Genomic DNA, 15,280 nt, shown 5'->3' on the forward strand with positions numbered 1-15,280 from the left:
TTATCTGAATTTTCTTGTATCCACAAATACATGCATAAAAAAATATAACTACATATATAAGCACATACAGACATTTTATAAATCCAATTGGGAGACTAGGCTAGACCTAAAAGGAATAAAAAAATGTTGAGTAAATAACACTAGTATAGCCAAGAATGCTTGCCAAAAAAAAAAAAGAGTCATTACTGTATAAGCAGGGTGCTGGGAAGGAAAGGTGCTTGCCAGAAAGAATGGTACCAAATGAATTGTCTGAAAACCATTATAGATGAGTTAACCTCCATGGCTTGATTATACAAAATATACTTAGTATCATAAAACCACAAATCTATATTGCCCGGAATTTCAAAAGCACATCTTCAGCCCAAAAATCAGAAGGAAGAAGAATTTGGGCCCAGCCTGGATTACACACATCATGACCAAGCTTGCCCAAATCATAAATCAACAAAATGACTACTCATTTTTTTTGATAAGTAACAAAATGACTACTCATTAATAAAACTACAAAATAATTTGCATGGAATTCAAATCCCAGACTACCACAATCCACCTGAAAAAGAACAATAATAATTTGACTCCTAGTCTACGTGCCTTCACATTATTAAAGTCAATGAAATAGCAATCCCATAAAATCCGTGTGGACCACCTATTTTGCACTATTATCTTTATTAAATGAAACAAATGGTCAAATTAATTCATTGAGATATGACCTAACAGTCAGTCCTCCAATAGAACCCAACAGCATTATGGTAAACAAGATACTAACCCAGTATCCATGTCCTCGTGCAACCACTCAAACTTGCTGGGACCTTCTCTTCCTCCAAAGTACTCTCCAACTCCTCTAATGGTATTTCCTTCGACAGCAACACCAATAATTTGCACATTATCGACTGACGGAGGAGCTGCCAATAGGAAGATACTCATTTCATTGACTTAGTAATTGGTTAAAGCAAGGAAATGCCAGAAGGGATAAAGGGAGAAGGGAGACAAAGAGGAAAAGCATAGAGAGAGTATAAGCAACATGTGTCCTTTAGGAAAAGTAGTAAAAGCAGATAAGTTGCAATGTTATGTGTTGAACTCCAATGTGCTCTGCTCTGAGATAATAAAAAAGGAGTTAATGTGAGCAACATTTAAGAGATCATTAACACAATTCACTTAATTACCGAAAAAAAACATTTAAGAGATCAAAACCAAATACAATTGCAGAGGAAACTATATATTTACAAATGCTGTCAATTGGATAACCAAAGGGACTCTGAAGTAAATGCAAAAGAGCTACATGAGAAGAATGGATAGTCCCTCAGTACTCAGAGCATGAGTTTAAACCATAAGTCCCACGACCACCCCACTCATACAGCAACCTTGATCAAATCTTTTTTAAGTCTGATTTCAAGGAAGGACTGCAGTCATCAATTGTTAGTAAAAAAAGTTCAGGTGCTTACTTTATTTTAGGATTTAAGATCAAAACCAAACGGCTGAATAAACTATTATGACTTGAATTACCCTTTTTATTCAGAAGTTATTGACTACTTTGGCTCATCACCAAACAAATGGGAAACTGTCTCAAAATAGCTCCCTAACTGACATGTTCGACAAAAATACAAGCAAGGCTTCTAAATACTAGAAGAAAGGGACAACTGTAATGTACAGAAAAAGATTTGATTTCAATTTATGTTTAGTATATAAGTTAGCATAGTTCAGAGACGACTCTTTTTCTCCTGTTTCCATCATTTATAACAATAATCTAGGAACAGCTTTCTAAGGTTGATACTGTAACAATCTCATTCAAGATATCATGTGATGGTCTGAACCAAAATATTTGCTTGTGTTGAAACAAGTAATTATAATAATAATAATGAACATTATATGCACAGAACTTGTATCCACCTCTCACCTGGTTTGACATAATCTGTAATTGCATATTGCGGTTCTCCTTTGGCACCTTCTTCCGTTACAGGAGTGTACATGAAAACCAAACACGAATCAACATCATCAAGAGTCAGCCGATATTCCTCATCTTCTGCACCAACAATAACCAGCGGGCTGCTATTCCATTTTCTCCTTAACCAACTGGAGATTGTGGAGAAAAGTTGGATTATTAGCTGCATCCCAGAGGCGTTAAAAGGCTCTTTTGGAGGACAATCATACTTTTAGACTTTGATGGAGTGATATACCTGCAACCTTTCAAATAAAAATAAACATAAAAAATAAAAATAAAAAAACTCACCTAGCAACACCTTTCCCTGGAGTCCCACCACACCATGCAATTTCTGCATAACCCCTGATGGTGTTTCCCTCCACTAGTTCCCCACGCACATCAATCTTCAAAACCTTTGGACATCCAGTTCCTTTGTAGAAAAGAAAATTAACAATGAATGCAAGGGTAAATTCAGGAGGCACACACCATATGAGCACTCTTTTAACTAACATGTACAACAATGCAATGACAGATAAGTTCGTTCCAATATTAAGAAAGAGAAAAATAAGATGTAACTAGAATGAACAACTGAGAAAGATAGCAATCATGACTGAAGAAGCCAACGGAAATCAAAAGATCTCAATTGAAGTGGAACCCAAACTATTTATATCAGCTGATAAATCTTTTTTGCCTTACAACTTGTTCAAGGGTGATCTTTGATTGAACAATAGGCCAGCTGATAAACCCAAACAATTCTTTTTTTGCAATTTTACACCCTTTACCAGTTTAACCTGGCCCAAATTACTGTTCCTCGTTGAAGCAGTCATTAGTTCTTGTTTCACGTAGCCTATCCATTTCAAAGTACTTGTTCTCAAGCCATCCTCAATCGCTAATACCTCAGTTTCTTTTTTTTCGGTTAGTCACTAACACTTCAGCTTTTTGTCAATGCATTTATTCCATGCTAATAATTTCTTGGATTGGTCTTGGCTTGGCAAGCGTCCATCTTAACATCCTCGTTTCCAATGGACATCGTATTCTTGTAAGGATATTTACCAGTGTAGACATCAATGCTTCTCAATAGCTTAACATTTGTATCATAAACCACTGCAGATCTTATATCTGTTAAAACTGCATATGGATCACAAAACACTACATAAAAACTTGTCCACTCCAACTGTGACGTCCCACATTGCCTAGCGGGAGAAGTCACCTCTAAAGGGGGAATCTCCCCCCCCTCTTGCCGTTCATTGCTTTCAATAGATCCATCTTGAGTTCGATTGACCCAAATCCAAATTTGCTATAAAATGACTATCTTCCCCCTGATTTGTAATTTAAGAGTTTTAAGTGTATTTTAAGTCTTACGTAGGGTTTTTAACCCTAATCTTGGAAAATATTTCCAGGATGTTACATGGGGTGTTTGAGCAATTACGAGTTTTATGGCTGCCATCTATAGAACTGCTAACAAGTACTTCGGAAACTTTTTGTCATTTTTTGAGCTTTGGATGGAAAATGACCTTAAGCATGATGTGCTACTTTGTGGTTTATGGAGAGATGGGACAATCGTACATCAGTGTTGAGACATAATGAAAGTAGAGAACTTCAGTAATTAGATTTTTTTTGCATACTCTTTTGCTTTTAGTATCTATTATTTTTTTTTTTTTTTTGCCATCAGTAATTTAAGTAGGAGATATTTCTGCTTTGGATTGATTTTTGAAGCGACATTCATTGACATTCTGCCACGAGTATTTTGAAATTACCTCAAAAACTGTTAAATTTTTTGTATTATCATGCTGCATCTCTAGCCCATATTTATTTGAATCAGAAGCCATAAATATGATATACACAGAGAGGAACTAAAAATTCCCCAACCACACCAAAAGGCTTAAACTGGAGGACTGTCAGAACAGAAACTATTCATTTTAGATTACGGAGAAAACCCTACCAGCTGAAACTGGCGAAGAAATAGCAAAAATTGAGGGATATTCAGTCCCTCCTAACATGGGAGTGCAGTCCACTTTCAGAATTCTTTCAATGTCATCGTGCTTTGGCCAGTACACCTTGCCATCATAGAGTTATCAGCATGATGAAATATCAAGAAGAAAGAAAACGGTAATATTCAGAAGCTCAGATGGTAATAAAACAGCAAAAATCCATACTTCGCCAGTGGCATCAGGAATAGCTGTAAAATTTGAAGGAGTTCTCTCTCCAACAAACCATTGATATTTCAACACTAATTCTGTATCACTGCTCCCAGCTTTGTCTTTGATGAAATTAAAATGGCAGCAACAAGCATCTTCTTCAAATGGTTGATCCACATATGCTTCCTTGAGCAGATAATCTGGAGGAAATTGATCTTTCCATTGTTCGACAAGAAACCGAAACGTTGAATCTGTTCAAGGGACCATAAATTTAAGGAGAGAGAGTGCAAAAGAGAACAGAGATATAACAGCAATAATGAGAATAACAACAATTATGATGATGACGATGACGACGACAATATTATGATACTTCTGCACATTTTTATCCATGACTGAAAAATTAAGTCACATTAAATAGTCTCGAACCCCAAGAACGTACACAACATGCGACAAATGATAATGTTAGATCAAGAAAATATATAGCCACACAAGTCTAAAAGAAATTACCAGCCAACAAAGTATACCATCTTACTGGAAATGTGCGATTATTGTAAAGCTTGAATAACCAGAAGATTGCTTAAATTCTCCTTTGAATAAAAGAGCTTACAAAATTTACCATTTATCAATCGTAAGTGCGAAAAACAAGTTTTTCCAGAGTCATTTTCGAACTTTATGCAGGGAAAATCAGCATTAGATACTGTTGTTGCTTCATTTTATTCTGGAAAATAGATAATAAATAAATATTACTATAATGAATCATAAACAATCAAGACAAGATGGGTTAAATAGAGGAGTGCATCTAGTATATTGTGTGATAGGCGTATCCCCTTACGATTGAAAGGGGAGTTCTATAGAATAACTATTAGACCAGCCATTCTTTATGGTACCGAATGTTGGACAGCTAGGAAACAACATTTGCATAAAGTGAGTGCAGCATAAATGAGAATGTTGAGATAAATGTGCGGTAAGACTAGAAATGATAGATTTAAAAATGGTCACATTCAGGAGTTGGTTGGAGTAGCACCAATTGGAGATAAAATGAGAGAAAATAGGTTAAGATGGTTTGGGTATGTGCAAAGAAGACATTTAAGTGCGCCAGTGAGGAAAAGTGACATAGTCCATATAGAGGGTAGTACTAGGAGAAGAGGAAGACCAAGGTTAACATGGGTAGAGTTAGTAAAGAACGAACTGATAGGATGTAGATTGACCAAGGCTATGGCCTTAAATAGAGAGGAATGGAAACATGGGATTCATGTAGCCAACCCCAAGTAATTGGGAAAAGGCTTGGCTGTTGTTGTTGTAATATGAATCTTAAAGAAGTGCCAATGTAAAAAAAAAAAAAAAAACTTAAAGAAGCTACTCCACTCCTTTTACACTGAAATATTATACAGGTAACTTGAAAAGACAATAACTTTTTTGATAATGACAACTATAAAGCGCTTGCTAGAGTTGGTCCGAAGCCTTTGCCGGACAATACCATAACTATATTAAATGTATAAAAATTAAACAAATAAAAATAATAAGAAGATTAGAAGACAAATGGATAACTTTTTCAATAAGAAAACAGCTTGTAAAAGGAATAATGAAAATTAATATCTAGAAGACCTACATATTTCACACCTGTAAATGAGTGGAGAAAAAATAATCAACAGATCACCAATATGTCTATCATGATTGAATTTAGATTAAATGAAAATATAAGTTTTGGTTACAACGCCTCTTTAGAGACTAGATACTTCATTGTAGTTGTTGAAGGAATTCAATATTAAAGTTACACCCTCTCTAACAGCTTAAGCTTTAAGAGTAGAGAGTGGTTAACATGGTATCAGAGCCAAAAGTCTCGGTTCAAACCTCACCATCACCCTGATAATTAAAATTGAAAATACGTGTTGGAGCGAAGATGTGGCGTGTTGAAGGATTTAAATATCAAAGTTACACCCTCTCTAACAGCTTAAGCTTTTAGAGCAGATGGTGGTCAACACTAGTCAAAGATTTTGACTCAAAAGTCAAGCAAGTCATTGCTTTCAAATTGGCAATGGATTATGTCCCTCCCCTCAACCACAAACCACAGGATAGCGAATTCAGGAACTTTACTTAATTTAAAAAAATAAAGTGCTTTACTTTACCATCATAAGGAAAAGATGGGTAGGTCAAACTCATTCAAGGACCACTAATATACTAACATAGAGGAGCATTTATCTGCAATGTCTGCACCAATAAATACTTTGTTACACTTCTAAATATATACACATAAATATATATATATATAATTATATATATATATATGCGTGTGCAGCACTACTGCTTACATACTATGCGACTTATTCATGGAAAAAATGGCTTCACTTCCCCTTCTTTTCTATTTATGTAAGTGCTTCACCTAACAATATCCATTCACAGCCAAAATCTTTGATATTGGTAAATAGTAATTAGAAGGTACAATACCCAACAAAAATAACAATCATATGCTCACCTCAATACAAATGTACACTTGCTTAAATCCAACATCAAAACCCAAACTCAGCACACATTATGGTGGAATCAATTGAATTTGACTGAATGACATGATGAGTGAACCAGTTCTTTTATTTGTTGAGTGGGAAAAAGTGTATGATTTGGGTAGATAATACACGAATCAATCATGAAAGCAACAGCGAGTCCTCAGAAACTAACCAACTGCATGCTCTGCACGGCAAAACTCCCAACCGCCTCTAATGCAATAGGAAGTGTGAGCAGGGTATCGCTTGGAAATTGCCAACTCCTCTCGAGAAAGATCTTTAAGAATTTTCAATGATATATACGTAAAGGACAATTAAAAAGAAAAAAAAAATCAGGGAAAAGCAAGAATGAAACAAAGAAAAAGGCAGTTTTGAGGCACATATAAACAAAATTATAGCTGAAATTCCAAAAACCAAGAAATTAGCTCATTTCAGCATACCTCTATCATTGAACTTTTTCAAAGTTGGGCCAACAAGCAAAATAGAAGCTGCTTCTAGATGAGGCATCTCAAGTATAGGATTCTCCTCCACTCTCAGATGCTGCAGCACCCACAACAGTATTGGGGGGGGATAAAATAAAATTAGTATGCCTCTGTGTGCCATGAGCATGTGTTTGTGTGCACGAGTTAAAAAGACATGGAAAACTGCTTTAGTAACAACATTGCACTCAGGTTAGACATCAATAACTACCTCGAGAGCCGGTAAATGTGGGAAACCCTTCAAAGTTGATATTTTGTTTTTGCTGGCAGCTAGTACCTGTCAACAAGAAGTGACTATACAAGAATATATGGAAGTATCAAGCATCGAATAAATAAAGGAACAAGCAAACCTGCAGTCGAGGCTGACTAGCCATTGAAAGAGTCTTCAACTTATTTTGAGCAACAGACAGAAACTGGGAAAAGAAAAAAATAAACAATATTAATACAAATTTTACAACAATAATGGATTCTGAAACGCAACGCTAGAATGCAAAACCACAAACAATACTCAAATGTTTACCTCCAAATTAGGAAGCTCAGGCAGGCTTACAAGTGATGTGATTTGATTCCCAGCCAGATATAGTTGCTACATGAATAATAAATTATTGAAGAACGTTATTGCTTGTTAAAAAACTAGAATACCACATTCCATCATATGCCTCATAAGATATCAATATATATGAAACACACAGACCTGTAGGACTTTGCAATTCTCAAGTGGTTCAAATCCAGGCCCTTTGAAATCGTTAAAGCTCAAATCAAGAACCTGGAAAGCAAATAACATTGCTTAAGCTGTCAAGCTTCAGTCATCAAATATATATATATATATATTAAATGTTAAAATAAAAGCTCTAACAACTTGCAGCACTGAAAACATGAAAATATAAGTATATGATCATGTTCATTTTGAAACTCAAAAATACGTCCAATAGACTAGCTGTTCAATTTCTTGTCAAACTGACAAAAAGGAATTTCATAACTGTACCTTAACCCGCTTCAGTATTTCAATACCTTCCAGTGTGGATAAGAGATTGTCTCTGAGATAAACAAACTGCCAAAAAAATTATTTCAAAAGTAACTATTATTATTCAAAAAGCCAGAAATGTGGGGAGCAAGCAATACCTGCCCTCCATCATGATACTGCTAAGAAACAAGAATTCAAATTTTCAATAATAGTTTTCCAATACATAAGTAATTTTGAACAATTAAATTGCACAAAACAGAAAACATGACGATTGTAGATTAAGTGGTCACCCTTCTAGACCGATTCACAATCAAAAACTAGTGGCCTTAACAAGGAGATTCGGATATCAAAACCTTCTATTCTGGAAATACTCAAATAAGTACTGTTGTAACTGAAAATTTTAATGTAATATTCCATTGTTCAGTTTTAGTTATTAATATTTGGTAAATCCTACTGTTCTACAAGAGCTTCAACAAATTTTGTAGTAATTCCAAGACACTCCTGCCACTGTCCTTGTTACATAACTCCATAGAACAACAAAGAAGTATGTCTTACAATGTGTTACATCAATAATCAATCCAAAGTAGAAATATCTCCTAATGAACAACAAAAGCAATGAACACGTGTTATTGTTAAGTTAAGCATAAGTGCTTGGTTGCAGATCAAAACTGTGTACTAGAAGTTCTTCAATAAATAATCCAACGACATACCAAGAAAATATACTTCATCAACAACAAAAGTTAAAGCATCCAATATTTTCTATAAGAACAATGGATATTTACTAATAGAAATGAGAGTACACAAGATCCTTGGTCTTCAAAAAGACAGGAAGCATAGATATTTGATCAACTTACCTCCAAAAAAATTTACTTCATCAGTAATAAGTATCCAATATTTTATATATAAGAAATAGATATTTACGAATAGAAATGAGGATACGTCAAGAACCCTGTCCTTCAAAAAGACATAAAGAATAGATATTACTCAACTTACCTCCAAATTTGGCGACAAGTTCAACCCACTAGCATTAAGACTTCGAATTCTATGACCCCTAAGATCCAACCTCTGATAAGATATAGAAAAGAAAAAAAAATTAAGAGAGTGAAAGATTGAAGAAGCACAAAAGAATGATGTGTATATTAACAAGTGAGAGAGTTAAAAAGAATTGTGAAAATTCACCACCATTGTATTCATTCCAATAGGGTAATTTACACGTGTTACATGGAACCATAAAAATAAATGTACAAAGGCAAGCCTAAAACTAGGCTACATGTAAGTTTAGCCAATAAATAAACCTAAACATATCTAAGAGAAGATATGCAAATATACAAGCATTATTCAAGCCTAATAACCTTAATCTAAGGGAGTTGCAACCTAAACATATGTAACATAAGATATACGAATATTACATGTATTAATCAAGCCAAAATCTAGGGGAACACTCCCCCACAAACTCAATGGTCTAGGAGGACGAGTTTGGAACGCAGAAGCTCAAAGTGATGCATGTGAAGCTCCTTAGTGAAGAAATCTGCAGTTTGGTCAACAGAAGGAACAAATTAAACACAATGGCTATCAGGGAGAACAAGTTCCAAAATGAAGTGGTAATCAAGCTCAATATGCTTGCTACGAGCATGGAAGACATGATATGATGCCTTGTAAGTAGCGTTGAGCTTGTCACAGTAGAGCATGACTGGTAGTAGGTGTCATTTCCAAACAGTCTCAACACGGACTTAAGCGAGTGAGCAGGGGACAGATTAGATTTCTGAGCAGAAGAATGGACAATCATTAGAGAAACGTTTCTGTGAAGGGCAAAGTCTCTTGATGGGTGGAAATATAGCCTAGAGACTTGAATGATAAATTTGATGTCAATCAGTGAAGAGGTAACTAAGGGTTCTAGGGTGTGGAAACTATTACTCTAGTTGTAAATTCTTACTCATATAGTGGATCATTCCTCCTGGCTAGACTAAGTCATTAGTCATGTGGTTTTTCCTTTTAGGATTTTTCACGTGAAATTTTGGTCTCTACTCTGCTTTACTTTTTATGGATGCATGATTGTGCATGTGATGAATGTCAGAACAACTAACTAGAAATAACAGAAATTAGAGATTAATATCCATAAGACCTATTCACTTTCCCTTTAGGTCCAAGCCATTGCTTACATATTTTGAGTAACAATCTTATGTTTCAATAATTGATATCAGAGCATATCAATTGTAGCTTTAATACTTGGGTTGAGTTGATATGTTCACAAGTGCAAGATAACATTACATTTTCATCTTCTGGAGCTAGCAAATTCAAAAGAATCCGTCTATATATTCTCTTTACATCTCTTCCCTAGAGATGCACAATTTCATAGACACGTCCTGAAATCTTCACCCTAGTGTATTCTCCATTTTAGCTACAGATTAAATTGTTTTTAGAATATATTAATGATCTTCTCTCAAGTACGGTTTGACCATTGAATTTTAGGGGAGAATTCAAATCCGTAAACTCAATACAAAACTCTAATGGCAGAGTCCTGTGACTTGCGGTGCATAAGGTAAATATAGCCATATTTTGCTATGTGGGGTATGGATGTCACTAGGCCTGTTACTCCAAAAAAATCGGACAGGACTAAGCAAATAGAGGTTGACCAGGACTTTTTTCGAGAGCAACCTTGTAGATCCTTTTACAAAGACGCTGCACCAAACTACTTTAGAAAATCATCAACATCATCCTTGCCTTAATCCCATATGAACAGGGTCAACCACTTTACTTCCTACTATGAAAAAATACATTGATCTTTTTCAAGTCCACCTGAATTGACCTTCAATTAAGTAACTAGTCCATCCTCAGTTCTTGACTCGAAATGTTCAAGTAAAGATATCTTTAAAATTTTAAGTTAAGAATTATAAGAACCAAAACACCATAAAAGATCTTGAATAGAAGCATTGAAAGGTGAAAGGTACAACTTGAAGCAAATTAATGATGATGACACTAATGCCTGTTGATGGAGACTGTGAAGAGTTTTCACCTACACCAAACATAGGCGTATGGACATTTTGTTGGGGTTATTTTAGTATTTTCATTGCAGGATTTTTGTTTATTTGATATTTTAAATTATTTTATTTTAGGGTTGCTTATTTAGGGTTTTGCCTATAAAAGGTTGTGTACCATAGCAAAGCATATTTTGATTATTGAAAAATATTTAGGTTACAGAATCCCTCTTGTGTTTTTTGCTTTCCCAACCCCTCAGTCCGTCTAGTCTCATCCTTTCACTATATTTTTCATCCCCTTCATCTGTTTCTCAACCCCTCAGAGAAATTATTGGTTCTATATCAAGTGTTCTCCAGGAAGAATCCAACTAAACTATTATGACCATGCTAATACACATTTTATATGCATAACCTTTTTAAATCCATGCTTAAACGTGAAAATGGACTAAACCATCTTCTTGTTATTATAAATCTAACAATTGGCAGTTTTTAGTTCTCACAGAACCCCCATACCCATCCAAGAACAAGGTTCGTCAGGTCTAGTTACAACTTGAAACAGAACACCACACCCCGCGCGCGCGCGAACACACACACAGAAAAAAAAAAAAGGATAAGGTACTTGGCACATTTTTTACTTATCAAAAAAAAAAGGTACTTGGCACATTTCCCTGTCAAAGCAGCCGGGCTTTGACCAGTTTATGAATTGATACAGAACTAATTCATGCCAACATTCATGCTTAAAAGGTTTGTTACAGCAGTGCTTACCACATCATCGCCAGCTTTAATTTCCACCTGCGGAAGTATAATAAAACGAGAATCCCGGCTTTCTGGTGTCGCTGCTTTCCTCCGACCAGATAAACTAGAACTCCTGTCTAACGACGAGGACAAAGACCCAACTTTTGATCTACTTGTAATTGAACCTGACCGAGACGATGGGGAAGAGACCTTTGGAACCACCTTCCTATTGGAGCTGCTGGCTGTGCTGTCTAACGATGCAGAAGAAACTCTCCTTGAAGAAGAAACCGAGGAAACAGAGGACGGGGATTTCAATGAAGACTTCTTAACAGAATCTTGCTTGATTGCATCAGAATTGGGCAATGTTCTGGAAGTTCGAGTAGTGGTCGAAGAAGGAAGTGACTTTCGAGTCTCCGAAATGGTTGCCCGCTGAGGAGTGTTGGTAACAACTGAAGGCAATGAACTCCTTCGAACTTCCGGAAGGGACCGTCTCAACGGTTCCAAGGCCAAAGGGCTAGCCTTTTTACCCATGGTTGAACTGACAGCACTTTGCCGTTTTGTAGTGGAAAGCGGTTGCCTCTCAGGCAAACCACCAGTGCTGGTCCTTCTAGTTACTGGAACTGAATCCGAACTCCGTGAAGAACCAGTTACTGTTGATTTTGTCCCAGTTGATTTCACCACATTCAAACTTAAATCTGAATCACTCTTCGGTGCCCTTCTCTTACTGGTAGACCCAGCTGGTCCTGATGCCTTTGTCGTCTCCGTAACACGTGATCTTACAATTTTTGATGTTCCTTTCACACTCTCAGCCAAAGATTGCTTCTTTAACCCTAGATTTTGGGGCTTTTCCACCGATTCTTTGCTGGAATGAACTAATGGATCCTCCATTTTGGTGCAAACCCCAGCTCCAGCAATTCAAGAACTAATTGTCTGATCCAAACACAATCGGATAACAGTTACAGGGTAAAATCGAGTAAATTTGCATCAATCCTCTTAACTGATTTCCAATATAATTGGAAGAGAATAAAAAGGAAATTAATTTATACTTTAATTATTCAATCCTTTAAAATTTAAGTGGAGAAAGAAGAAACTAAATGATAAAACTTCCACTTAAGCTATCTTGATAAGTGAATCGTCCATTTTAGTTTAAAAATCTCAGCTACCATAATTAAATAACTAAATGACTCGTCCAAACACATTCAAGCGCAAACAGCATAAATCAAGTAAATTTGTACCAAAGTTCTTCCAACAAAAAATAGGGAGATAAAAAAATAAAAGAATTCTTTAAAATTCCACCAGTTAATTCAACTAAAAAAATTGATAAAAAAAAAAATTTAATTTAAAAAAATATTCGTCATTCGACAAATACATATAGTACGCTAAAGAAAAAACAACATCCCTTAAAGAAAACAAAAAGCTACTTACAAGTCCGATACTATACATTCACGGATAGCTTTGAGAACAGTAACAACTGTACTTGGACACACGGGGTCGTTCTTGGATCTAGTTCGAAATGCAGCTTCTCAAACAAAAAATCGAACATTGTGAGGGTACTCTGTGTCGGTCTAAGAAAATTAAGAGAGATAAAAATGGATTTAGAGAGAAAAAGGGTGCGGATCGTCCTTACCTCGTTGGGCTCTAGATCTGGTGAAGAGCCGACGCCGAGACTGAGACAGTTCAACAACACTGGCAATTTTTTCTAGGGTTTCATAGTTGGTTGAGAATACATATGGAAGTTTTCGCGGCGTGGCACGAAAAGTTAAATTAAAGTAGGAGAGAGAATCGGATGAAAAAGATGAGAGAGAAAGAGACTGGGCGTGAAGGAGCGGAATGAGGAAAGATTAATATAACCGCAGCAAAAGAAGCTTCACAAATACAGATTGATGTCGTTAGAGCCAATGAAGATTACAGTGTTAAAGTGAATTTAATAAAGTATGGACTTTAAATTACGAATATATTCTAATTCATACGGTGGATTGGCGGAAAAAAAATACTCCGTATGGAGGACAGGTTGTTCAAAATCGAATTTCAAATAATCGACGGGTTAACTCGGTTGAGTCACTGACTTGGCAAGAACCTCTTGGCGATTAGTGGAGGATAGCATATTTGGGAGTAATTTTTTATGGAATAACATCTGCACTCATTCTCTACATCAGATGCATAAAAAATTAACGTATCTTAAAATTTAATCCACAGAGTTATTTTTTATTTTTTTTAATAAGAACATTGATTTAGGACACAATTATCAAGTATCGAATTCAATTTATGTAAGAGTCCACCACTTACATCGTATTCTTATATGACATTATATAGCGGAGTTTATCACTTTACTTTCATAAATTAAATTCAATAACTATTCTTTTTAAAACCCTTACGATTTGTTTAACCTAAGCCACATAAAGTGAGATCAAAAGCGAAAGCTTGAGACTAGCAAAATTAAATCATAAACAGAGAGAATTTGAGCGAAAGCGCATGTAGAGAATGAGAATGGGAGCGATACTTATCGAGAAGGATTGTGTGACTAAGTGTTTAACGGTATCAAATATTTTAAATTTGAAATTCAATGCACTGATTCAATACTACTAAATATGACATTAGATATAATTTATTAATTTTCATGATACGTACGTAAAGAACCTAATGACAAGTAAAGTTGTAAATGTCCAATTTGATCCAATTTTATAATACCAAGACAAAATCTATTACGCCCCCAAATTTAAACACAAAAGTCTCTAACCTTCTACTTAAATTCAGTGCATTCTTTTTATCTGGAACAATGCACAACAATACCAAATAATTTAAAGGGTAAAGTGCATTAAACCCCCTTCAATTATACCTTAATGAGCAAAAAACCCCCCTGAATTTATAAAGTAGCATAAAACCCCCCTGAAGTATGTTGTTTGGTTACACTTTACCCCAATCCGGCAACTGGCCGATGGATTTCTACCATGTGATAGCCCATATTTCTCTAAATGACCATAGAGCCCTTATGGAATGTAAAAAGACCATAATAACCTTTAAAGACATTTGGACCCAACTAGTATCCAAACAAGCCCTAACGTTTTGTCCGTCTCCCTCATCGATCTGTGCAGTATATATCTGCCAATATATGTATACATCTATCTATATATATATATATATATATGTTGTATGTTTTACAGATGCTCGTGACTGGTCCTTTGGCATTAGAATTGAAACGATCCAAGGCATTGAAGCTTGGATTCATCCCATTTACAGAACAAGAAAATTTCAAAATTACAAAAAAATTAAAAAATCAAAACCCATTTACAGAACAAGAAGCTTGGATTCATCCTTGCCGGCCGGTCCACTCCACCGCCGCATTTCTTCCTCACGGCCGAGCCCTCGCCAGTCCATCACCGCCGTTGCATCACAGCCGACATCATCCAAAGCTGAAACTGCCGAGGCCGCCTTCATCCTTTCCACCGTCCGAAACCTCCAACCCATAACCACCAGTCCACCACCACCTTCAACCAATTAAAACCATCACCGCTCTCCACCCAAAACCTCCACAGTCACCATTCTGCCCAACCAATCCACCCTAACCAAAAAAATAAA

The 15,280-nt window shown here is 35.8% G+C and overlaps 1 protein-coding gene across 2 annotated transcripts in view; it reads right to left on the bottom strand.

Moving 5' to 3' along the window:
- LOC132311960 (187-kDa microtubule-associated protein AIR9) overlaps positions 1-13,601 on the bottom strand; it is a 47,731-nt gene extending 34,130 nt beyond the window's left edge. Inside the window, exons 1-16 of one of the 2 annotated variants that reach the window (XM_059810143.1) lie at positions 13,332-13,601; positions 13,130-13,223; positions 11,735-12,634; positions 8,988-9,059; positions 8,016-8,081; positions 7,725-7,796; positions 7,551-7,616; positions 7,381-7,443; positions 7,242-7,307; positions 6,992-7,091; positions 6,727-6,828; positions 4,072-4,304; positions 3,858-3,972; positions 2,225-2,345; positions 1,892-2,067; positions 764-899 (exon numbers count right to left, since the gene is read on the bottom strand). In XM_059810143.1, the coding sequence (XP_059666126.1) occupies positions 764-899; positions 1,892-2,067; positions 2,225-2,345; positions 3,858-3,972; positions 4,072-4,304; positions 6,727-6,828; positions 6,992-7,091; positions 7,242-7,307; positions 7,381-7,443; positions 7,551-7,616; positions 7,725-7,796; positions 8,016-8,081; positions 8,988-9,059; positions 11,735-12,592 (2,246 nt within the window). In that variant the 5' untranslated portion in view covers positions 12,593-12,634; positions 13,130-13,223; positions 13,332-13,601. The remainder of the gene's footprint in view (positions 1-763; positions 900-1,891; positions 2,068-2,224; positions 2,346-3,857; positions 3,973-4,071; positions 4,305-6,726; positions 6,829-6,991; positions 7,092-7,241; positions 7,308-7,380; positions 7,444-7,550; positions 7,617-7,724; positions 7,797-8,015; positions 8,082-8,987; positions 9,060-11,734; positions 12,635-13,129; positions 13,224-13,331) is intronic. The other variant, XM_059810151.1, reaches the window with a different exon arrangement.
- Positions 13,602-15,280: the final 1,679 nt, after the last annotated feature.

This window comes from Cornus florida, unplaced genomic scaffold (genome assembly GCF_030987335.1).
Source record: "Cornus florida cultivar Cherokee Brave unplaced genomic scaffold, ASM3098733v1 CherokeeBrave_3.0.0_Hap2_Chr01, whole genome shotgun sequence".
Classification (NCBI taxonomy): Eukaryota; Viridiplantae; Streptophyta; class Magnoliopsida; order Cornales; family Cornaceae; genus Cornus; species Cornus florida.